Below are 23,430 nucleotides of genomic sequence, written 5' to 3'. Positions count from 1 at the left end.
CATAATCCTCATCACCAGACTCATCAGAGCCTGCTATCAGAACGCAACAGGCGATGGGATTATTTATATGCCAAGGTCCAGAAATGAATGGAATGAGTGAAAGCCTTCTTACACACCCCGGCTCCTGTATCCTGCTAGAAACACACACATACACACACACACACACACACACACACACACACACACACACACGCACGCACGCAAAAACTTCTGAGCCACTTGGGGCCAGAGCTATAGCACAGCGGGGAGGGCATTTTGCCTTGCACGCGGCCGACCCGGGTTCAATCTCCAGCATCCCATGAGGCCCCCTGAGCGCTGCCAGGTGTCATTCCTGAGTGCAGAGCCAGGAGTAACCCCTGCGCATCGCTGGGTGTGACCCAAGAAGAAAAGAGGGGGAAAAAAAAAAGCCTCCCAAACCACTTACTAGGCTATAAATAAATCTCAACCCCTAGGTTTGAGATAGTACAACAGGGAAGGCACTTGCCTTGCACGCAACTCATCCGGGTTCGATCCCCGGCAGCCCATAGGGTCCCCTGAGCTTGCCCGGAGTAACTCTTGAGTGCAGAGCCAGGAGTAAGCCCTGAGCACCACTGGATTTTGTGCTCCCCCTCCCTCCAAAAATAAAATTATGTAATTAACATCTTCGCTTTGGAGATTTGGATTCACATATTCCTGGAAACGCAGTGATATTCTCTGCTGCCCTTCGTAGAAATGCCTATTTTTCCCTCTGGGCTAAGTTTCAGGCCAGATTGTTCCGGAACAACCTCAGGATGTGCCAGACACCAGTTAACCCTCTTCTGCTCTCTCTCTCCCCCCCTCTAGGTTACCCCTTAGCTTTGTTTTACCGGCGTTTCCTTTTCTACAAGGACAGCTACCTCATCCATCTCTTCCATGCCGCTTCAGGCCTCTCAATCGCGTATTTTAACTTTGGTGAGTCCCGTGTAGAAGGCACTGGGAAGGCACAGAGTTCCCCAGAGTCCCCTTGGGAAAGATGGATGCGGAAGTGAATGTAGCGTCCCTGTGTTTATTTCCCCGGGGTGGGGGGAGGGAGGAATCCCCCCCCATAGTGGCGGGGGATCACCCAGAGCACATGTCGGTATGACTGGGACTCCGGTTCAGTCCCTCCGAGCATCTTCGGGTTCCACCCTGGAGGGCCCCCAAGTACCTCTGGGTGTGGCTATCAGGGGCCCAAATACTGAACAAGTAGGTTGAGTGCTGCCGTCTCCCCCTTCAGGCCTTCTGAAGTACTGCAAGGGGGACCCTAAGACCGAGAGAGCATTGAGAGTCGTTTCCCCAGCCAGGCCCCCATGCCCGGAGAAGAACCCGCTTCTCTCTGACCCAAGGCCCCTCCCCCTGACCTCGGGCATTTCAGAAATTGCTGGTCCCTCTGCTCTGCACAATGCATTTCCTCTTCTTCCTCCAAAACATGAAGCTATTTTGGAAAAAAAAAAAAAAAGAAGGGGTGGGGGCGGGGAGGGAGAACAACCCAATGCCCACAATTATTTTTTCTTGCCATATTCCTTTTGTTAGTTGCCAGTTCCAGGAAGGGTGGGGCTGCCCGGGGTCGCCCTGGGCTCACCGGGCTCCGCTCTGCCCGCAGGATACCAGCTCTGCCACTCCCTGCTCTGCGTCGTGCTGCAGTTCTTCATCCTCCGCCTCATGGGCCGCACCATCACCGCCGTCCTCACCACCTTCTTCTTCCAAATGGTACCGTCGGCCCCCGCCCGCACCCCCTCCCCCCCTCCTCCCAGCACAGCCGGCCATCCTGGGGCATTGGCAGGAGGCCAGGGAGAGAAAAGTCAGTCACAGACCCAGTCTCGGACCCTTGGACCCCACACGCCCGCTCACAGCCCTGCAGCGGCTGGCCCGGCCTGGGGAAGGGCGGCCAGCTCACCCTCTGCCAGGGCCGGGTCATAAAGGTCCCTTGGTTCTGACCAAGCTTCACCCTGCTTTGGACAGGGGGCAGGGGGCAGGGGGCAGGGGGCGGGGGACATGACTTACAGGCCGGACAGAAAGCAGTGTGGAATGTGCGTGCCCACTGCACACAGCCCTCCTCTGGCGGGGAGGCAGAAGCCCTGAGCAAGCCACTTCCCTGGTACCAGTTGAGTTTCTGGATCAAAGAGAGCACAGCGGGGACTGGAGCCTTAGTCCAGTGGGGAGGGCATTTGCCTGGCACGAGGCCGACCCGGGTTCGATTCCCAGCATCCCATAGGGTCCCCCGAGCACCGCCAGGAGTCATTCCTGAGTGCAGAGCCAGGAGGAACCCCTGAGCATCGCCAGGTGTGACCCAAAAAGCAACTGAGCTTGAGTCACTGTCATCCCGTTGCTCGTCGATTTGCTCGAGTGGGCACCAGTAACGTTTCCATCGTGAGACTTGTTACTGTTTTTTGGCATATCGGATACGCCACGGGGAGCTTGCCAGGCTCTGCCATGTTGGCAGGATACTTTGGGTAGCTTGCCGGGCCCTCTGAGAGGGGTGGAGGAATCGATCCCTGGTCGGCTGCATGCAAGGGAAACGCCCTACCTGCTGTGCTATTGCTCCAGCCCCAAAAAGCAAAAAAAAAAAAAAATAAACAAGAGACAGGTAGAAATCCATGACAGTGCTCCCTTCTAGGCCTACCTTCTTGCCGGATATTATTACACAGCCACTGGCAACTACGATATCAAGTGGACAATGCCCCACTGCGTGCTGACCTTGAAGCTGATTGGTGAGTGGGAGGGGGGCTCTCTCTCTCTCTCATGCACACACACACGCACACGCCAGCCATCCCTCTCCCCTCCCAGACTTGCTCCCCCAGCCCCACGCCGTCCACCGGCGTCTCCTCTCCACCCCCCGCCCCTTCTCTCTGCCCCCAGGTTTGGCTATGGACTACTATGACGGTGGGAAGGTGGAGGTAAGTGCCCGGGTCCCTGCAGACCGGGAAAGGAATGCCCCCGCCCACCGCAACCCAGAAGAAAGACCCTCTCGGTGGTCCCCTCGGGCGACCCCCTCCCCTATGCCAGCCTGCTCCCCCCCAACTTCTGGTAGCCACGCCGCCACTTCTGGTGGCCCCGGGCCAAGGCTCACCAGGTCCCTCTGCCTGGGCTCCAGTTGACGTGCAAAGTCCAGAGAGCGGTGCCAGCAGGGCATCTGTGAGGCTGCCAGCCCCGGGGCTGGCTCTTGGAGCAAGCCCAGGAGTTCAGTGGGCCCCGGCTCTCCTAAAGACCCCCGTTCTTGGGGCTGGAGCGAGAGCACAGCGGGGAGGGCGTTTGCCTTGCACTCAGCCGATCCGGGTTCGATTCCCAGCATCCCATAGGGTCCCCTGAGCACCGCCAGGAGTAATTCCTGAGTGCAGAGCCAGGAGTAACCCCTGAGCACCGCCAGGAATAATTCCTGCGTGCAGAGCCAGGAGTGACCCCTGAGCATCGCCCAGTGTGACCCAAAAAAGCCAAAAAGAAAAGACCCCCGTTCTCTTTCCCGCACAGTCCACCCTGTCCCCCGAGCAACAGAAGTTCGCCATCCGGGGCGTCCCGTCGCTGCTGGAGGTGGCCGGCTTCTCCTACTTCTACGGGGCCTTCCTGGTGGGGCCCCAGTTCTCCATGAACCACTACCTGAAGCTGGTGCGGGGCCAGCTGACCGACCGGGCGGGGAGCTTGCCCAGCAGGTAACTGCCTCCTCCCCGCCAGGACCACCCACACGCCCTGGCCTGTCCCTGTCTCCCGATGGCTGTGGGCAGCACTCCCAGCCAGGCCGAGGGGCCCCTGGACAGCACAGTCCAGGTCCACGCCGCAGAATTTGGCTCAAGGCCATCAGATTCCTGCTTTTAGTGACTTTTGTTTTTATTTGACAATAAATAAACACCCATGGGGGGGATGTGTCCCCACCCTCCCTAGGGGCCTAGAGCGTGGGCAGCCTCCCTGAGGGGCTTCACCGCCCCATAACACAGCGGGGAGGGCATTTGCCTTGCATGCGGCCAACCCGGGTTCGATTCCCAGCATCCCATAGGGTCCCCCGAGCACCGCCGGGAGTCATTCCTGCGTGCAGAGCCAGGAGGAACCCCTGAGCATCGCCGGGTGTGACCCAAAAAGCAAAGCACAAATAAAAATCTTAAAAAATAAAAAAAATAGGGGCTGGAGTGATAGCACAGCGGGGAGGGCGTTTTCCTTGCATGTGGCCGACCCAGGTTCAAATCCCAGCATCCCATAGGGTCCCCTGAGCACCGCCAGGGGTGATTCCTGAGTGCATGAGCCAGGAGTGACCCCTATACATTGCTAGGTGTGACCCAAAAAGCAAAATAAATAAATAAATAAATGAAATAAACGCACACTGGCCAGAGAGGCAGTCACGGCAGGCGAGACGCCTTACACTCAGCCCACCCAGGCCTGGCCCCCAGACACCCGCTCTGGTTCCCCAGGCAACACCAGGAGTGACCCCTGAGCAGAGCCAGGTACCCCCCCACCCCACCCAGCAAAACCCTTTACTGCCACGCATATATAAACATAGGTTTGGACACAGATTGGTCACAGAAAACCATTTCAGGTATTGGGAGGATCCCTTTGCAGGCAGCGACTCACCCCGCAGCGGAGGACACATGGCCCCGGGGTCCCCACCACCCTCCCTGGGGGCCTGGACCGCAGGCAGCGTCCCTGAGGGGCTTCACCCCTCACACACCTTTCCTGGAGCCCGGGCGTGTGTGTAGGGTATGGGGGGTGGCCTGTCCCTCCCGCTGTCCGGTGACCCTGCCCTTCCTTCTAGCACCATCCCCGCCCTCAAGCGCCTGAGTCTGGGCCTCATCTACCTGGTGGGCTATACCGCGCTCAGCCCCCACATCTCGGAAGAGTATCTCCTCACAGACGACTATGATGTGAGTGGCCCCGGCGGCAGGCCCGGGGGGGGGGGCGGTGTGGAGGGGCGCTGAGGACCCCCGGAGCTAGCCTAGGGCACGGGCCAGGAGCCAGCCGGGTGTCAGGGGCACCCCGACTTCCTCCCCAGGAACAGCCCTGACTCTAGCGCCACCGTGTGGCTCCTTAGCACACAGCAGCTTCCCGTCTTCGTGTGTGTGTGTGTGTGTGTGTGTGTGTGTGTGTGTGTGTGTGTGTGTGTGTGTGTGTGTGTGTGTGTGTGTGTGTGTGTGTGTGTGTGTGTGTGTGTGTGTGTGTGTGTGTGTGTGTGTGTGTGTGTGTGTGTGTGTGTTTGGGGTGGCCTCTAAGGAGGCAGGGAGGCCGTGGCCTTTGCTCTCCTGCCCCGTGTCGGGCTCCATGCCCACTGTCTCCTGGACTGGGCACCGAGCTGCAGACGCAGAAGGCCTCTGGGTCAGGCTGCGCTCCGGGTGGAAAGGCTCTGAGCCCGGCCGGCCGGCGGCCTGGGTGCTCGTGAGCCCCCCGAGTTTGTCGCTCGAGGAGGCCAGGGGCGACAATCACGCACTGTGGCGTCTCTCCCCCGCCAGAAACGCGACTTCTGGTTCCGCTGCATGTACATGCTGATCTGGGGCAAGTTCGTGCTGTACAAATACGTCGCCTGCTGGCTGGTCACGGTGAGGGGGCGCGGGCGGGACGGGACGGGTGGGGGGTGGAGTGGGCGCGGGCGGGACGGGCCCCGCTGAGCCACCCCGTCCTCAGGAAGGCGTCTGCATCCTCACGGGCCTGGGCTTCAACGGCTTCGACGAGACCGGGGAGCCCAAGTGGGACGCCTGCGCCAACATGAAGGTGTGGCTCTTCGAGACCACGCCCCGCTTCGCGGGCACCATCGCCTCCTTCAACATCAACACCAACGCCTGGGTGTCCCGGTGAGCGGCCGCCGACGGCACCTCCCCTCCCCCCACCCCCCCCAACATTCCGGCCGCATTCGGAGACCAGGGTGGGCGCCGGGCTCCGTCCTGCCCGTCCTGCCCCGCACGCCCAGACACGCCTTCACTTCCGGGTCCCCACCCATGCGTGGGTCAGTCCTCACCTCCCTGGGACTCTGACGCTGGACACCGGCCAGCACTGGGTCATTCAAGCGCCCGGCGGGGGTTAGGGTGGGGGGGGGTGAGATTAGCACCAACCAGGGTTCAGGTGTTGGCCTCACCGACTCCCAGCATCCCTCGGTCCCCAGTCATCGCAGACCGCCCCCCCCCCCCGCCCCCGAGCCTGCAGTAGCCCCCACCCCCAGCCAGGTGTGGCCCCCAAAACATAAAGATCCTCTTGACCTCCATCTCCTCCGTGTCTCCCTTGCGCCACCCCCCCACCGCTGCAGGAGCCCCGTGGGGCGCCCGGACTAATCCGGAGGCCCACCCTCCCGCCCGCCCCCAGGTACGTCTTCAAGCGCCTCAAGTTCCTGGGGAATAAGGAGCTGTCCCAGGGCCTGTCGCTGCTGTTCCTGTCGCTCTGGCACGGCCTCCACTCAGGGTACCTGGTCTGCTTCCAGATGGAATTCCTCATCGTCCTCGTGGAGAAACAGGTAACGCCCCCCCACCGCCGGGGGGGGGGGGGGGGGGTGCCCCGAGGTGGGGGCAGGGGCGTGAGGAAGGGGGGTTAGGGGGGGACCTGACAGCCGCGCCCTCTCCCGCCTCTCTCTCCGCAGGCGACCGCCCTGATCCGAGACAGCCCCCTGCTCAGCAGCCTGGCCGCCGTCACCATCCTGCAGCCCCTCTACTACCTGGTGCAGCAGACCATACACTGGCTCTTCATGGGCTACTCCATGGCCGCCTTCTGCCTCTTCACCTGGGAAAAATGGTACAAGGCAAGTAGGGGCCTGGCCCGCGCCGGGGAGGGGAGGAGGGCGGCCACCACGGGGTCCTTCCTGGAGCCCCCCGCCTGAGCCGCCGGGGTCTCTCCGCAGGTGTATAAGTCCATCTACTTCCTGGGCCACGTGTTCTTCCTGAGCCTCCTCTTCATCTTGCCTTACGCCCACAAGGTCATGGTGCCAAGGAAAGAGAAGTTGAAGAAAGCCAAGTAACCAGGCTCCCTGGTAAGGAAGGGTCCGGGGTGGGAGGCATCGGGTGGGAGCCGGGGGGTGAGGGGGGTCGCAGGGGCAGCTGGAGAGTGGCAGGGGTGCCGGCGCTTGCCCTGCGGGAAGCGGGTCCCCGGTGGGGCGTCCGAGCCCTGCCGGAGTGGGGACCTTGGGCGGAGTCTCAAGGTGACCCGACGGCTGCTAAGACGCAGCCGGGGGTGACTGACGCGCGGTGGCGTCCCCTTGACCGCGCAGGTGGCCTCGAGCAGGAGCAGGACCCGTGCAGCAGAAGTGACCGTCTCCCCCTCCCAGCACTCCCGCACCAAGACCCGGAGCGGGAGACGGGACACCCAGCGCACAGTACTGCCAGCCTACACTTCGCTCGGGGCCAAAGGGGAAGCTCTGGTGGGAGGAGCGTGGGGGGGCCCCCCGGCCCGCCTCGGCTCCCCCCTGCACGTTGCCTTATCTCTTCCCCCTCCAGCCAGGAATCTGTTGTGTTTCTCTTCTGCCAATTCACTATGATTGTACGTGCCGCCGCCGTGCCACCCCCCCCATGGGGGGGCGGGGAGGGGCGTGCCGCCCCGCCTGCTCCACTTTTTCTACCTTGGAACTGTACCGGATAAAAATCACTTCTGTTTGTTCGGTTTTCTCACTCCTGGCGCCTCCCGGCTGATCTCTCCTGGGAGGGGAAGTGGGGGGGACCGGGGGCTCGGGGCTACCATGGGATGTGTGCCCGGCCCACCTGCCAGGCCTAGAAGCAATTGGCGGCAGCATCCCCCCTTCTTCCAACCCCCCACCCGCCGTCACTCCCTGAAGACTGAAGAACCTCAGGGCTGGAGCGATGGCACAGCGGGGAGGGCGTTTGCCTTGCACGCGGTCGACCCGGGTTCAATTCCCAGCATCCCATAGGGTCCCCTGAGCACCGCCAGGGGTAGTTCCTGAGTGCAGAGCCAGGAGTAACCCCTGTGCATCGCCGGGTGTGACCCCAAAAGGGGGGGAAAACAAAAAACAAGAAAGAATCCCAGCCTGGGAACCAGAGATAGGACAAGGGTCACGGTGTTTGCCTCGCACCTGGCTGGCCCGGTTCGACCCCCAGCACCGGGACAGGGTCCCCTTGAGCCCTTCTGGATACAGCCACACAACCAACGAGCAATAAAGGAAACGGTGGAGCCTGGAGTCTCCGGGACTAGCGAGTTTGTAAAAACGAGCGTTTATACAAGGAAATACGGCGAATATACAGCCTCGGAGACCCCACCCCCGCCTCCGTGCCAAGCAGCCATCAGTCCAGGGCCTGCGTGGCCGAGCCCCCAGTCCGGCTCTCAGATGACCCCCCAGACCTCCTCAAAGGCGGTGGTGACTTTTGCGCAGGTGAGGGCAGCGGAGAGCGGGTAGTTGCTGATAGACACCATCTTCTCCGTGTACTCCACCTTGACCTGCAGAGGGGAGCAGCGGGGGGGCTGAGCACGCCCCCGAAAGGCCCAGCCGAGGGCAGGCGCACACCCTGTCCCTGCCCTTTCTCTCCCCACACAAGGGCTGCCGGGATGCCCACGGCTCTGGGCCCCCGCGGAGAACCCGCCTTCCGCTGTGCCCAGACCTCACCTGGCCGTGGGCAAAGGCGCCCACCACGAAAACGATGGGGTCACTGCTGGGCACCAGCTCTCGCACGTCGCTGACGGTCGGGACAGAGAACGAGGTGCCGATCTTCATGCAGCCCACGGGGAAGTGGTCGGACACGGGGTTCTTGATGACCTAGAAAGGACCGCAGGAGAGGCCGGGGTGATGGCACAGCGGGGTCGGGCGCTTGCCTGGCACGCCGACCGACCCGAGTTCAATCCCCGGCACCCAGGAGTGATTCGTGATTCCTGAATGCAGAGCCAGGAGCAACCCCTGAGCACCACTGGATGTGACCCAAAGAGAAAAAAAAAAAAAAGAAGAAGAAGAAACGAAAAGTGGGGTGGGGGGATAGAGGGACCCTCTCAGCGCCTCCTCCGGCCCGAGGGGGCCAGCGACTCACCTTCAAGAGCTTCTGGGGGCCGTCAGCTGCTCGAACACTGAGTTTGTGTAAAAGCTGAACTAGGAAAGGGAAAAGGAGTCAGACGTAAGTAGAGATCCCACCCCCCTTCTGCCCAGGAACCGAACCAGGAAACTCTCAACTCCTGACTCGGGGTGGGGTGGGCCTCCAGGCACTCTGCGCCCCCCACACTGACGCCCTGGCCTCATGGTTCAGGGTTGGGATCGTGCTTCCGTTTATCAGGAACCCCCGTGGGCTCCCGGGGCACATTCCGGCCGCATTCGGAGACCAGGGTGCATGCAGAGAAGAGCAGGCACTGAATCGGGACATTGGGCGTGGTGACACCACACAGGGTCCCAAAGCATGACCGGCGGTGGCCCAAAACCTCTCAAAAAACTAGAAAATTCAGGGTGGGAGCGACAGTACAGTGGGAAGGGCGTTTGCCTTGCATGCAGATGACCCGGGTTTGATTCCCAGCATCCCATATGGTCTCCTGAGCACCGCCAGGAGTAATTCCTGAGTGCAGAACCAGGAGGAACCCCTGAGCATCACTGGGTGACTGGGTGTGACCCAAAAAAAGCCAAAAAAAAAAAAAAACGAGATGGGGCTGGAGTGATAGCACAGGGGGTAGGGCGTTTGCCTTGCACACGGCCGACCCGGGTTTGATTCCCAGCATCCCATATGGTCTCCTGAGCACCGCCAGGGGTAACTCCTGAGTGCAGATCCAGGAGTCACCCCTGAGCATCGCCGGGTGTGACCCAAAAAGCAAAAAAAAAAAAAACCAGGAGAATCCTTGCTGTGGTCTACACCATGGGCCAGGGTGAGTTCAGCCCTCCTCTTCCTCACCAACGGCCATCCCACACTCTCCGTCAGCGGCTTCTCACCCATGAGGCCACAAAACCGCTCGAAGGTCCTAGGGATGCGCGTCTGGGGGTTGACCTCGATGAGCACGTTCTTCTGCGTGTGCACGTACACCTGCAGCAGGCCGGCCCGGTTCAGGGGGCTGTCCATCAGCATCAGCAGGCTCTGGGGGGCGCGGAGAGCCAGGGTGAGGCGGGGCGGGCAGCGGCACGCCGCCCCTCCCTGGCCGCCCGCGCGCCGCGCCCCCGTTACCTGGTGGGCTATGTCCGGCCTCACTTCCCCGGGGTCCCGGCCGTTCTTCAAGAGCATCGACTTGTGCTTGTCGCAGTTGAGGAGCTCGTAAGACTTCCCGACCTGAGGGACAGGGGCACATGACGGAGCAGCCCGAGAGGCTCCCCCACCAGCCGCGCCCTCTGCAGACCCGGCCAGGCCGCTTCTAGGCCACGGGCCCCGAGCGTGGGTAAGACTCTGCAAGCCCTCAGGGGACCGTGGCCACCTTTATTAGCTTCCCGCCCCCCAAAAAACTGATCTAAGAGGGGACAGGGAAGGAGGACACACCTGTGCTTCCTCGGGACCCTAAGTGGACTCAGTGGGGCTGGAGCGGTAGCACAGTGGGGAGGGCATTTGCCTTGCACACGGCCGACTTGGGTTCGATTCCCACATCCCAGATGGTCCCCCAAGCACTGCCAGGAAGAATTCCTGGGTGCAGAGCCAGGAGGAAGCCCCAAGCATCGCTGGGTGTGACCCCCCCAAAAAAAAGCAGATTCTGGGCCAGATAGTACAGTGGGCAGGGGGCTTGCCTTGCACATGGCCCACCCACACTCCATCCCGGGCACCAGGCAGGGCCCCCTGAGCACCACCAAGGCTGATCCCTGAGCACAGCAGGGCGTGGATCACAAACAAAAACCCAAAGTGGATTTAATGTGAAAGCCAGGGGTTAAGCAGATAAAGGCTAGGTCATGTTTGCCCGGGGAAGCCCTGGATTGGGCCCCTGCACTACTGGGAGGGACCCCGCAACAAAAGACAAAAAAAAGTAATAAGGGGCTAGAGAGATAGCACAGCGGGTAGGGCGTTTGCCTTGCACGCGGCCGACCGGGGTTTGATTCCCAGCATCCCATATGGTCCCCTGAGCACCGCCAGGAGTGATTCCTGAGTGCAGAGCCAGGAGTAACCCCTGTGCATTGCCGGTGTGACCCAAAAAGCAAAAAAAAAAAAAAAAAGTAATAAGCCTGTGGTTACTTGGCAAAGGCCTGAGGGAGGGGCCCGGAGCACAGCACAGGGGAGGGCGTTTGCCTTGGAGGCATCCATCCCATGTGGTCCCTCAGCAACGCCCGGAGTAATTCCTGACTGCAGAGCCAGGGCTGAAGTAAGAGTACAGCGGCAGGGTGTTTGCCTTGCATGCGGCAGACCCGGGTTCGATTCCTCTGTCCCTCTTGGAGAGCCCGGCAAGCTACATAGAGTATCCCGCCCGCACGGCAGAGCCTGGCAAGCTCCCTGTGGCGTATTCGATATGCCACAAACAGTCACAACAAGTCTCAGTATGGAGACGTGACTGGTGCTCGCCGGAGCAAATCGATGAGCAACGGGATGACAGTGACAGAGCACAGCACAGGTGGCCCTGGAAACCCCAATACATCCCGCCCGTGCAGCTGGACGACTCCACAAAAGACCTGGCCAGAAACTCCTGTGGAGCCATCAGGAGTCCTAAGGGCATTCAGGTGGCCTTCGAGGTAGAGACAGGCGTGGGAGGGCAGCTTTGCTTTCTCAATGGAACAATACTTTAGGGTAAGGGGGATGGAGATTTTGAAATAACTAGCCGGAAGAACAATGTCACAATACAGAAGCTGAAATAACAAGACGGTCACCGAGAAAGGAGCAAGAGCTAAGGCCCCAGGACACTGAGTAACAAGAAAGATCCTCAAGTGGAAGAATCTAGTTTCACTCTATGTGGATGTTACAGTTCCACAGCGCTGAGCCGTTTCTGGCTCACTACAGTTTTTTCTACTGTGGTGAGTAGGCTACAAAGTCACTATAAGAAGGTGAGAATGGGTCCGGAGTGATAGCACAGCGGGGAGGGCGTTTGCCTTGCACGCAGCTGACCTGCATTCGATCCCCAGCATCCCACAGGGTCCCCCAAGCACCACCAGCAGTCATTCCTGAGTGCATGAGCCAGGAGTAACCCCTGTGCATCGCCGGGTGTGACCCAAAAAGAAAAAAAAAAAAGGTGAGAACAAGGTTCCAGAGCGATAGTGTAGCAAGGAGGGCGTTTGCCTTGCACTCAGCCGACCAGGATTCAATCCCCAGCATCCCAAAGGGTCCCCCAAGCACCGCCAGGAGTAATTCCTGAGTGCAGAGCCAAGAGTAACCCGAAAAAAAAAAAAAGAACGAATATCTTGTGTTACTCATTTTCTCCAGTACTTACCAGATACCGTTAAGTAAGAAGAAAACGTTCCTAGACGTTATCTTTGCTCTCACATAGCCTCGAAGGAGAGGGCTCATGACAGACAACGAATATGTAAGTCAAACTGTGACAAACAGGAAAAAGAACTGACTCGTAACAAGGACCTGATTTATAGGAGCGAGTCAAGCCTCTAAGGAAGTAACATTTAATCCAATGAAGAATAAGGAGCATGAGAGCAACTGTGAAATGAATAAATAAACCAAGTTTATTTATTTGCCACTGGGTGTGGGGGGAAAAAAAAAGATTACATGGAGCCAGGGGTAACAGAGGTTAGTGGTGCTTGCCTTGCATCCTGCTAACTCCAGCTCAAATCCCAGGTACATGCATGGGCCACGAGCACCACACGGGGTCACTCTGAAGCAGAGAGCATGGAGCCACGCTGAGCATCACCAAGTGTGGCCCAATTTCCGACCCCCCCAAAAAATATATATATATGGATGGAAAAGACACAATAGACATTAACCCCAAAATACTAACTAACCCACTCCTACAAATGAAGACAGATTTATTTCCCCAAGACCCCATTTAACATTAAAAACCAAGATCCCAAACGAAATCTGACTTCTAAAGCCGTCCAATTTCTCCTGGCCCCCTGGCTGCGCGGACTTAGCTCTACAGAACGGGAAAGAACGTCAGCGGGGATGGAAACACTGCGTGCTGTCCGGGTGGGGGGGAGGGGTTGCTGGATTTACTCGGGGAAAGAGCTGAAAGGACAGGAGAAAGGTGTTCCGAGGATACCAGACCCAACCTTGGAACTGTCCGCTACGGAAGATGGACAGCACACCCCTTCTCAAGAACGAAAGCACGGAACGTTCCAAAAGGGGCTGGGCAGCGCGGGCTTCAGGGTCCTGGACCAAGCCCCCATCCCCTCCGATGACTTTACAGCCAATCACGGTCCATCCACGGGACGCAAGGACCGGGCAAGCGGCAAACACGCAGAGCCCGTCGTGCGGAATGTCCACCCGGCCACCCGGCCTCTAAAGGCGCACCTCCCCCCTCGGGCAGCCCGGGCACCGCCGGGCACCGTCGCCGCCTCCGCCCGGGGGGGTCCGCAGAACACGGGCCCAGACCCGGTTACCTTGACTGTCTCCAGACTGGCCCCTTCCAGCACCACAATGAGCCTGCGGCTTCCACTCTTGCTGCCCGCCCCGAACCGGGGCCGCTTGGGCGCCACCGCCTCCCAGTCCTCGTCGCGTTCCCCATCCTGCCGCTCACGAGGCTGAAAACCAGCCCTGGGCGCAGCCATCTTGCCAGCGGGCCGGAAGTGAGCGCGGCGCCTCCGCCCAGGGCCGCGCGCCGGGAACGGGGCGCGCCGGCGGCCATCTTGAAAGCGGGCATTGGTGGCCACGGCGCGCGCCAAAGCGCTGGCGGGGCGCCGGCCGGGGGCGGGACTTCCGGGTGCGCGCTTCCTGTGCGCGCGGCCCCGGCCGGCAGTGGGCGGGGAGAGGGCGCGCACTTCCGGTGCCCTTTCTCCCACAAGCCCGGCGCGCCCCGGACCCTCGTGTGCGGGCTGCGGGCTGGCCGGTGCCGCCGGCCTCGGGATCGGCCATGGCCCAGAACCTGAAGGACTTGGCGGGGCGGCTGCCCTCCGGGCCCCGGGGCATGGGCACGGCGCTGAAGCTGCTGCTGGGCGCCGGCGCCGTGGCCTACGGCGTCCGCGAGTCCGTGTTCACCGGTGAGCGGCCGGGCCTGCTCCTGCCCCTGCCCGTGCCCCTGCCCGTGCCCCTGCCCCGGTCCTGCCCGCCGGACCTGCCCCTGCCCCTGCTCCCGTCCTGTCCCCCGGACTTGCCCCTGCCTCTGCCCTGCCCGTGCCCCTGCCCCCGTCCTGCCCGCCGGACCTGCCCCTGCCCCTGCCCCTGCCCCTGCTCCCGTCCTGCCCCCCGGACCTGCCCCTGCCTCTCCCCTGCCCGCCGGACCTGCCCCTGCCCGCCCCCCTGCTCTGCACCCGGGTCTTGCCCCTGCCCCTGCCCTGCCCTCCGGGCCTGCCCCAGCTCCCGCCTTGCCCGCCGGGCCTGCCCTGCCCCCTCCCTGCACGCCGCCCCCCGCGGGCCCCCGGCCCCGCACCCCGCCTGCCAGGCCGGGCCTCACCCGCGCCCTCTCCCCGCAGTGGAAGGCGGGCACCGGGCCATCTTCTTCAACCGGATCGGCGGCGTGCAGCAGGACACCATCCTGGCCGAGGGCCTCCACTTCAGGTAATGGCGGGCCCGGCCGCGTGACCCTGACCCTTCGCCCCGGCGCCCGGCGGCAGCGGCTCCGCGTGCCCCAGACTTTGAGCGGGGCCTACCCGGAGTCCCGCAGAGCCGGGCGCAGGCCCCCAGGCCCCCCCCCCCCCCCCCGCACACACACACCCCAACACCTGCCCCTGTTCCTCCCCTCCAGGATCCCCTGGTTCCAGTACCCCATCATCTATGACATCCGGGCCAGACCCCGGAAAATTTCTTCCCCCACAGGCTCCAAAGGTAGGTTGAGGCACTTGGCTGAAGGGGTGCCTGACCTGAGACACCCCCCCACCCACCCCCGGGAAGCTGGTGGGGGAACATCCCTTGGGCTTTGGGCCGTCTGCATATGCCAAAGAAATGAGACCCAAACACCCACCTGGAAGGTTTTAGTCCTCATTTCTTCCTCCCAGCGTGGACACGGCGCCTCTTGGCTCTCTCTGCTCTGCCCTGCCGCTACAAAGCATGCTTCTTGGTTACCGTTCTTGTGCTGGGGCCACACCCAGTGATGCTCAGTGGTTACTCCTGGCTCTGGGTTCAGGGATCACACCTGGCGGTGCTTGCTTGGGTCTTAACAGGATGCCAGGATTGAACCCTGGTCTGCCATGCAGCTCTCTCTCTTTCCCTCTCTCTCGCTCTCTCTCCCTCTCCCTCTCTCTCTCTCTCCCTCTCTCTCTCTCCCTCTCTCTCTCTCTCTCTCTCTCTCTCTCTCTCTCTCTCTCTCTCTCTCTCTCTCTCGCTTATCAGGGAACATCCTGGGGGTAGGTGGGCGCTGTCCAGGAGAAACGGGCCCCGACGCTGGGCCACCTGGATCGTGCCCCAGTAGGGTTCGCTCCAGACCCCCCTGCACCCCACTCCCCTGAGCTGCGCCCTCCGCACAGAGCTGCCGTAGGCCTTGGCGGTCCCCAGACGCTCAGAGTGTGTGCATGCACAGGCAAGGCCGCGCCTCTCCTGGCCTCCGTCTGTTCGGTTCTTCGCGGTGGCTAGACGCGAGGCAGTGGGTGGGAAGGTTTCCCAGAGCACAGGCTTGGTGCTCAGGGATGGTGCTGGAGCGTGATAGAAGGTACAGGGAAACGGGTGGGAAGGGGTCCGCTTCGCCGACAGGCAGGTCATCCAGGAAGGCTTCCGGGTGGAAGTGGCTCCGGTGGGCCAGGGCTGAGGCACCCCTGGGGGGCTCCCGTCGGCCTCTGCTCACCTCCCTCTCAGACCTGCAGATGGTGAACATCTCCCTGCGGGTGCTGTCGCGCCCCAACGCCATGGAGCTGCCCAGCATGTACCAGCGCCTGGGGCTCGACTACGAGGAGCGGGTGCTGCCGTCCATCGTCAACGAGGTGCTCAAGAGCGTGGTGGCCAAGTTCAACGCCTCGCAGCTCATCACCCAGCGCGCCCAGGTCTGCCCGTGGCTCCGGGGCCCAGCACCCTGGGCATGGGGGAGAGGGGGTGGTAGCTGACTCCCAGCAGCGCCAGGACCCAAGTCCCAAACACACACACACCCACCGGAAAATGACCCCGGACAACCCTCAACCCTGGACGGGGACGGGGACACACACACACACACACACACCGGAAAATGGCCCTGGGGAAGGAGGGGAGACCAGGACTCGGTGAGGGTGCCGGGACGGGGACACACACACACACACACACACACACACACACACACACACACACACACACACACACACACACACACACACACACACACACACACACACACACACACACACACACACACACACACACACACACCAGGACCCGGTGAGGGTGCCGGGACGGGGAGACACACACACAGACACACACACAGACACACACACACACACACACACACCAGGACCCGGTGAGGGTGCTGAGCCAGATGCAAGGGTTGGGGACTGGGGTTGGACGGGGCGTTGGCAGTCGTGGCGCTCTCTTATCTCAGCCCACGGCTGCCGGGGCTGGGGGAGGGGAGGGCAGAGATAGAGGAGGGGCCGTGCACCCTGACCTGGGCAGCTGCGGGGGTCTCGGCAGACTCCGCCTTTCAGCTCTCCCCCTGCCCCAGGTGTCGCTGCTGATCCGGCGGGAGCTGACCGAGAGGGCCAAGGACTTCAGCCTCATCCTGGACGACGTGGCCATCACCGAGCTGAGCTTCAGCCGCGAGTACACAGCGGCCGTGGAGGCCAAGCAAGTGGGTGCGTGTCCCCGAGGAGCCCTGGGGCAGGTGCTGGGGAGGGGGGCGCACAGGGGGCGCCCGTGACCACCGCCTGCCTGCCCACAGCCCAGCAAGAGGCCCAGCGGGCGCAGTTCCTGGTGGAGAAAGCTAAGCAGGAGCAGCGGCAGAAGATCGTGCAGGCCGAGGGTGAGGCCGAGGCCGCCAAGATGATATCCTTGGGCCAGCGGCTGCCCCGCCCCGCCCCGCCCCGCCGCCCCCCTCCTAGGCCCGTGATGAGACTAAGGCGAATGCGACTCATGCCCTCGTCCTGGCCAACCCCCCCTCACACACACATGGGGGGGCCCAGGGGCATCTGAAATCTCAGCAGGGGTCCCCGAGGCCCGGCCCCGCGCTGTAAGGCAGATGGAGAGCACAGCGGCCTCCCCTCCGCCTCTGCAGCCGCCCCCAGTTCCCGGCAGCTGCCCGCGAGCGGGGGGCCCACAGTTAGGGACCGAGGTGGGACCGGGCAGGAGCCATGTGAGCGCACCCTTGGAGCTGACGCCCAGAGGGGGGCAGGGCTGGCTGGGCGGGGACCCCCGCCTAGTGTGAACCCTTAACCCCACCCCCTCACCTGGGCGAGGCGCTGAGCAAGAACCCCGGGTACATCAAACTGCGCAAGATCCGGGCTGCCCAGAACATCTCCAAGACGGTGAGTGGGGGGCCGGCCGCCTCAGAGGGGAAACGCTTTCCCGCAGAGCACTGAGGGCCCAGCGGCTCCCGCGGGGCTGGTCTGGCTTCTGGAGTGGGGGTTCAGGGGATACGCCCAAACGTTGTTGGGGCCCTGCTCTCGGATCATTCCTGGCAGGGGGCACCATGAGTGAGGGGAATCGGCCCTGGGTGGGCACGTGCAAGGCAGGCACCTTACCCACAGCGTTCTCTCTCCAGCCCCTAGATTTAATTTTTTAAGAACAGGGGAGAGGGGTGGGATCTGTTGGGGGTGCGTTTAAGGGGAAGGAGTCACCCCAAGTTGGCGTGGGCAGTTCCTGTGTGGACTGCCCGGGCCACCATCCCCCTATCTTCCTCGCCGGGGTCGTCCCTGCTGAATACGGCCATTCTGCTGACTTCCTGCCCGCAGATCGCCACGTCCCAGAACCGGATCTATCTCACCGCTGACAACCTCGTGCTGAACCTCCAGGACGAAAGTTTCACGCGGTGAGGGGCTGGGTTGGGATCCTGGGGTTCTTGTGATGGGTAGTTTGTTCCCTGGAACCGCCCTGGGAAGGTAGCGTTTCTCGCCACCAAAGCCAGGAAGTAGACAGTTGGCCCATCTCTCACGTGTCCACATGGGTGTTGTCTGGGGGTTGCATGTAGGGGTGCTGGGGGGGGGGGTGCAGATATTGGGATCCAACCCAGGGCTCCTTCCTGCTGAGCTCCTGCTCCGGCCCTCTTGAGTCACCCCCACCCCCAAAGGCTGACCCTGAGACCAAATGGGATCGTTCTTGTAAAAAGCCTGTCAGCTGGAACTTTGCCAGAGACCTTGATAGAGCTCTTACTGTAGGTGGCAGGGCAGGGCGCGGGTGGAGGCCAGAGAACCAGGGTCGGCCCTTCCGTGGGCCTGAGCTCCGGCCACCAGCCCTTTTGTCCTTCTGGGGGCAAAAGGGAGTGGGGCAGGCAGGGCAGGGAGCTGGCCAGTCACCTGTGCATTTCTCTTTTCTCTTTCCTGCGCATCCCGCCAACCCATACCTGCAGGGGAAGGTAAGTTGCTGATGGGACCTCTGGGGATCTTGCACCCGGGTTTCCAATGCCCATGTCTTTCCCCTGAACCCCTTCACCCCCACACACCAGCTCACTTCGGGAGGAGGGCTCCCCCGGGTGCTCTGCCTTCCACATTAACGGCCCTGGATGTTCTTTCCACAGTGACAGTCTCATCAAGGGTAAGAAATGAAGCTGGTGAGGGGGACGCGCCCAGACCCTGCGTTGGAGGAACCGCATGGGGCCCACAGCCCTGCCCCAGTATCCTGTGATGGTCCCCACCGCACCCGCCCCATCCCGATGAAAGATGAAGCTGAAGACTGCCCCGTGTCGGCCAAGGATACTGGACAGTGTGTGATTTTTTTTTTTCCTCGGTGATTTTTTTCTCCGACAATGTTGGTTCCTCCCTCTGGTGGGAGACAATAACCACCAATCCAGGAATTCTCAATAAATTTTTATTACTGAAGTCGGTCGAGGCTCCACGTGTCTGCGCGGGGGCGGGACACGCATGCGCGGCCGGCTGCCCCGGGGCGGGAGTGGCGCCCGCCTGCAGGGGGCGCGCGCGCGGCGGCCGGGGCGGCGCGGGGGAGGGACACCCCCGCACCCCCACCCTGCGGATCTGCACCCGGGGCGCCCCCCGGAAACCGGCCCCGGGACCCCTGAGCCGGGATGCGCAGGCGCCGCCGCAGCCCGCCCCGTCTCCAGCGCGTCGCCCTGTAGCTTCGCCGGCGTGTCCTCGTCGAGGGCCGGGCCGGGCCGGCCGTGCTGCTGCCGACCTGGGCGAGGCCCCCCCGGCCCGAGCAGCGGCTCCTCGCGACGGCCGGGCCGAAGGCCCCCCCTGTCCGCCCGGGTTCCCGCCCGGGGCTGGGGTCCCGGCGCGCAGGCAGAGGAGGCCCCGCCCGCGCCTGTGCCTGTGCCCTCGGACCCCGCGCCGGGCGGCCGCTGCCCCTTCCGCCCGCGGGGCCGGAGGCGGCGTCCCCGGGGCCGTCGAGCCCGGCGAGACGAGACCAGGCGGCGGGCGGTGGCGGCGGGCGGGCGCGCCGGGCCCGCACCTGGAGGCCGCCATCTTGCCGCCTCCATTGTTCCCGCGCCCAGCGCCCGCGCGGGGAAAGGTCAGGGTGCGGGCGGCCCGCGGGGCTCCGAAGGTCAGCGCCGAGCGCGCCGGCCCGGGGGCCATCTTTACCAGACAGTGTTAGGAGTCGCACCGTCACACCAGCCAACACTGTACTGGAAGATGGGCCCAGAGCCGGCCTGCAGCGCGCCGGGCGAGGCCCAGCGCCGGCCCCGCGGGGCGCGGGGTGCGGGGCGCGATCCGGGCCGGCGGCGCGTCGCGGGGCTGGGGGAGGGGCCGGCCGCGGTGTCCCAGCCGGACCCCCGCCCGCCCCCTCGGGCCGCGGAGGTGGGCGCCACGGGGACGGGGGCCTCCATCATTACCCGGCAGTATTAGAGACTCCCATCCAGCACCCAAACACTGCTGGGTAAGACGGGGGCCCCCACCCAGCCGGCCGACCCCGGGCCGCGGCCCTCCCCGACGCCCGCCTCCCCGGGGCGACGCTTCTCGGGGGGCGAACCAGCACCCCCGCGGCGCGGGCCGAGCACCTCGGGCCGAGTCCGGCTCCCCAGGCGGCCCCCCTGCCGCTCTGCACACCCCTCCCCCGGGCTCGCTGCCCCCGGCGCCCGCCCCCCGCGCAGGTGCCCCCCGCCAGGGCCCTTTACCTGCCACCCGGCCGGGGTGGGGAGCGCAGCGGGGAGCCGCCCGGCCTCCGCCCGCCCGCCCGGGCCTCCGCGCTCTTCCTCCTTCCTCGCCCCGCGGCCCGGCGCAGGCTCCTCACCTGGGCCCCGCCCGCCGCCCTGCGCACAGGTGTGTCCTCCTGCCATAGGCTGCCCCCCCACGGCTTAACCCCTTCCCTCCCGGCGCCCGCCCAGGCCGCCGCCTCCCGGCCGCCCCGCCTCGGGGGGCCTCACCTGGGACTGTGGCCGTCGAGGGGACCGAGGGGGCCACGTCCAGGCCCCTGGGCCTCCCTCCGGCCCCGCCCGCCGGCCCCCAAGCAGCCCCTGCCTCGAGGCCCCCCGCGCTGCCCAGGGCCAGCCCCCAGCCCTTGGGATCCCTGCGGTCAGCCGGGCCTCTGCTAGACCAGGCCTTGCTTGGGTAGTTGCCCCCACCGGGCTCGGGGCATTCCTGCGGCTGGGGGTCAGGGGGCCCCCACTGTCATCATCGCTCGGCCTGGGGTGCCCACCCTAGTCAGAGGCCCCGGGACACCGACCCGACCCGAGTTCCGAGTTCGGCTCCCCCGCGGGACCTGCAGGGCCCCAGCCCAGCCCAGCCCCAGGCAGTGAGGCCCAAGGCGGTTAGAGGAGGCGGAACCGGCTTTTCTTTTGTGTGACGGGAGCTGGGATGGAAAAGGGCGTTGCTGGGACCGGGGCCCCGAGGCCCACAGGTGACGCCACCCATCTACCCCCTGGAGGGCCGGAGCTCCCCGCCTTTGTGAGCCAACCTGCTCGCGAGCCAGGCCCGCCCCGCCAATCTCCCTCCCTCCCTCCCGCCTCTCCCACCACACCTTTCTGTCCGCTGTCTCTTTGTCTTTTTTTTGTTGTTTTTTGCTTTTTGGGTCACACCTGGCGATGCTCAGGGCTGACTCCTGGCTCTGCACTCAGGAATTACTCCTGGCGGTGCTCAGGGGACCCTATGGGATGCTGGGGATCGAACCCGGGTTGGCCGCACGCAAGGCAAACACCCTCCCCGCCGTGCTATGGCTCCAGCCCCATCTGTCTGCTGTCTCTTTCCCCCTTGTCTGCCTCCTCACTACCCACCATGGCCTTTGTTTTACTTCGTTTGGGGGCCACACCTGAAGACGCTCGGGTTACTCCCGGCTCTGCACTCGGGAATCAGTCCTGGCGGTGCCGCGGTGGACCCTACGGGATGCGGGGGACTGAGCCCCTGCCAGCTGCGTGCCAGGCGAACGCCCTCCCCCCCTCCCCGCAGGACTCTGTCTCCAATCCCTCAGTCCTTACTTTTTTGCAACTGTTTCTTTGCTCCCGTCTACAGTTCCCTGAGTTGTCCCATTGGCCGTGCCCCCCCCCAGCACATGTGTGTCCAGCGGGCCCGGTGGACACTGTGAAGAGGGACCCCACCCCGCACCCAGCAGGGGGAGGCTGGCTGAGGAGGACTCATGGGAGTCACTTTCTAGGGAAGGTGCATTTTCCCATGTCCTCTCTCTCTCTCTCTTTGTTTTTTTGTTTTGTTTTGTTCTGAGGCCACTCCTGGTGGTGCTCAGGGGTTTCTCAGGGATCACCCCTGGTGGGCTTGGGGTGCCAGGGATGGCACCTGGGTTGGCCCCGTGCAGCGCCCTCCCCGTTGTGTTATCAGAACAGGCACCGCCATGGTGCTCACTGGCGGTCACACCTGGGTGGCAGTGCATGAACTCCCTGCACAGTGCTCACTGCCAGCCGCACCAGCTGCCCTGCCCATGCACGTTCCTGCTGGAACTCAGCCCTCCCGCTGAGGCGCACCGGGGTGGCTGGGGCACTCTGGGAAGCTCATTTCCCTTTCTGGGGGGGCCAAGGGAAGCAGTAGCGGGCCCATAACCCACAGGGCGCGGGGTTTACCCCAGCATTCTCTGGTGAATACGGGACACTTTTTCTCTTGTGTTTGTGTGACTTTATTGTGTTTGTTTTGTGGGCCTTTGGGAGGGAACCAAGCCAGGCAGCACCCAGAGCTGACTCCTGGCTCCGCTCTGAGATCTTTCCTTGGGACTATGTGAGGTACCCCCCAGCAGTGCTCAGGAGTCACTCCTGGTGCGCTCAGGGGATCCTATGGGGTGTCAGGGATCAAACCCGGGTCGGCCCTGGGCAAGGCAAGCTCCCCACCACTGCGCTATCACTCGGGCCCTTTTATATTTCTAAAAGAGCTTTGGTTTTTCTTTTCTTTTTCCTTCTTTAATTCTTTCCCAAACCCCTGTGTCGCTTACGCTCAAAAGGTGGAAGTCTGGGGTCATTTTAATCAAGATAAAATCTGAGTTGGGGGGAAATGTACAAGTGGTTGGAACATTGTATGACCGAAATTCAATAATGAACAACTTTGTGACTGTATATCTCATGGCGATCCAATTAAAATGAAGAAAAAAAAGATAAAATCTGAATGCAAAGAAGGAACAAGAAGAGGCCCACGTTCAGGACTTGGGGGGGGAGGAAGCTGATCGGGAGCTAAAGTGACACCTCCCGCTCCGCCCAGCAAAGGGAGGGTCTGGGTGCTCCCCGAGCACGTAGCAACCCGGAAAGCAAAGAAACCTGCCGGTGCCACTCGGTCTGGCCCCCCAGCTTTTGGCTCTCGGCTCTGAAAGTCCAGGGCTGTGTGGCTGTCACGCACGCACGCACGCATGCACGCACACACACACACACACAGTGACCCCCCCTTTGTGAGTTGCCTCTCACACACACACACACACACACACACAGTGACCCCCCTTGTGAGTTGCCTCTCTCTCACACACATACACACACACAGTGACCCCCCCTTGTGAGTTGCCTCACACACATACACATACACACATACACAGTGACCCCCCCTTGTGAGTTGCCTCTCTCTCTCACACACATACACACACACACACACATACAGTGACCCCCCTTGTGAGTTGCCTCACACACACACACAGTGACCCCCCCCCTTGTGAGTTGCCTCTCTCTCTCTCTCTCACACACACACACACACACACACACACACACACACAGTGACCCTCCTTGTGAGTTGCCTCTCCGGGTGAAAATCAACTTTGCTAGGGCCCTGGGGAAATCACACAGCAGGTAAGGCGTTTGCCACCCAGGTAGCGGACACCAGTTTGAATCCTTGGCACCACATACGGTTCCCCCAAGCACCACCAGGAGTGATCCCTGAGCACAGAACCAGGAATAAACCCTGAGCGTGCCCAGGGTGGCCCACAAACCAAAAAAAAAAAAAACACACACACAAGGGAAGGACTGGAGAGATATGACGGGTTGAGATGTTCGTCGTGCACACAGCCGGCCCCCGTTTGACTCCCGGGCACCACCTCTGGTTCCCCCGACCCCCGCACCAATACGAGAATACCAGAGATC

General features: G+C 62.7%; 3 protein-coding genes and 1 non-coding gene across 4 annotated transcripts in view; 3 read left to right on the top strand and 1 right to left on the bottom strand.

Moving 5' to 3' along the window:
- The window catches only part of LPCAT3 (lysophosphatidylcholine acyltransferase 3), a 46,472-nt gene extending 38,910 nt beyond the window's left edge, over positions 1-7,562 (top strand). The window contains exons 2-13 of the mRNA XM_055141935.1: positions 823-930; positions 1,601-1,707; positions 2,615-2,708; positions 2,857-2,894; positions 3,466-3,644; positions 4,736-4,844; positions 5,427-5,513; positions 5,599-5,765; positions 6,271-6,418; positions 6,542-6,700; positions 6,800-6,928; positions 7,166-7,562. Coding sequence (XP_054997910.1) covers positions 823-930; positions 1,601-1,707; positions 2,615-2,708; positions 2,857-2,894; positions 3,466-3,644; positions 4,736-4,844; positions 5,427-5,513; positions 5,599-5,765; positions 6,271-6,418; positions 6,542-6,700; positions 6,800-6,916 — 1,313 coding nt within the window. The 3' untranslated portion in view covers positions 6,917-6,928; positions 7,166-7,562. The remainder of the gene's footprint in view (positions 1-822; positions 931-1,600; positions 1,708-2,614; positions 2,709-2,856; positions 2,895-3,465; positions 3,645-4,735; positions 4,845-5,426; positions 5,514-5,598; positions 5,766-6,270; positions 6,419-6,541; positions 6,701-6,799; positions 6,929-7,165) is intronic.
- A 523-nt stretch (positions 7,563-8,085) lies between these two features.
- EMG1 (EMG1 N1-specific pseudouridine methyltransferase) lies at positions 8,086-13,572 on the bottom strand. Its single transcript, XM_004610475.2, has 6 exons — positions 13,322-13,572; positions 10,035-10,136; positions 9,806-9,947; positions 8,925-8,983; positions 8,510-8,659; positions 8,086-8,343 (listed from the first exon to the last, which is right to left on the bottom strand). The coding sequence occupies exons 1-6, from the start codon at positions 13,487-13,489 to the stop codon at positions 8,230-8,232; spliced, it is 735 nt and encodes a 244-aa protein (XP_004610532.1). The 5' UTR covers positions 13,490-13,572; the 3' UTR covers positions 8,086-8,229.
- A 101-nt stretch (positions 13,573-13,673) lies between these two features.
- PHB2 (prohibitin 2) lies at positions 13,674-18,802 on the top strand. The gene is made up of 8 exons (XM_055141936.1): positions 13,674-13,918; positions 14,351-14,435; positions 14,623-14,702; positions 15,666-15,850; positions 16,495-16,624; positions 16,711-16,814; positions 17,216-17,293; positions 17,720-18,802. The coding sequence occupies exons 1-8, from the start codon at positions 13,792-13,794 to the stop codon at positions 17,798-17,800; spliced, it is 870 nt and encodes a 289-aa protein (XP_054997911.1). The 5' UTR covers positions 13,674-13,791; the 3' UTR covers positions 17,801-18,802.
- LOC129406397 (small nucleolar RNA U89) lies at positions 16,872-17,145 on the top strand. The gene has a single exon (XR_008630990.1). It is a non-coding gene; the product is annotated as a small nucleolar RNA U89 (small nucleolar RNA).
- Positions 18,803-23,430: the final 4,628 nt, after the last annotated feature.

The sequence above is a fragment of the Sorex araneus genome, chromosome 6 (genome assembly GCF_027595985.1).
Source record: "Sorex araneus isolate mSorAra2 chromosome 6, mSorAra2.pri, whole genome shotgun sequence".
NCBI classification, from domain to species: Eukaryota; Metazoa; Chordata; class Mammalia; order Eulipotyphla; family Soricidae; genus Sorex; species Sorex araneus.
This window is presented reverse-complemented; position numbering and strand designations above follow the sequence as displayed.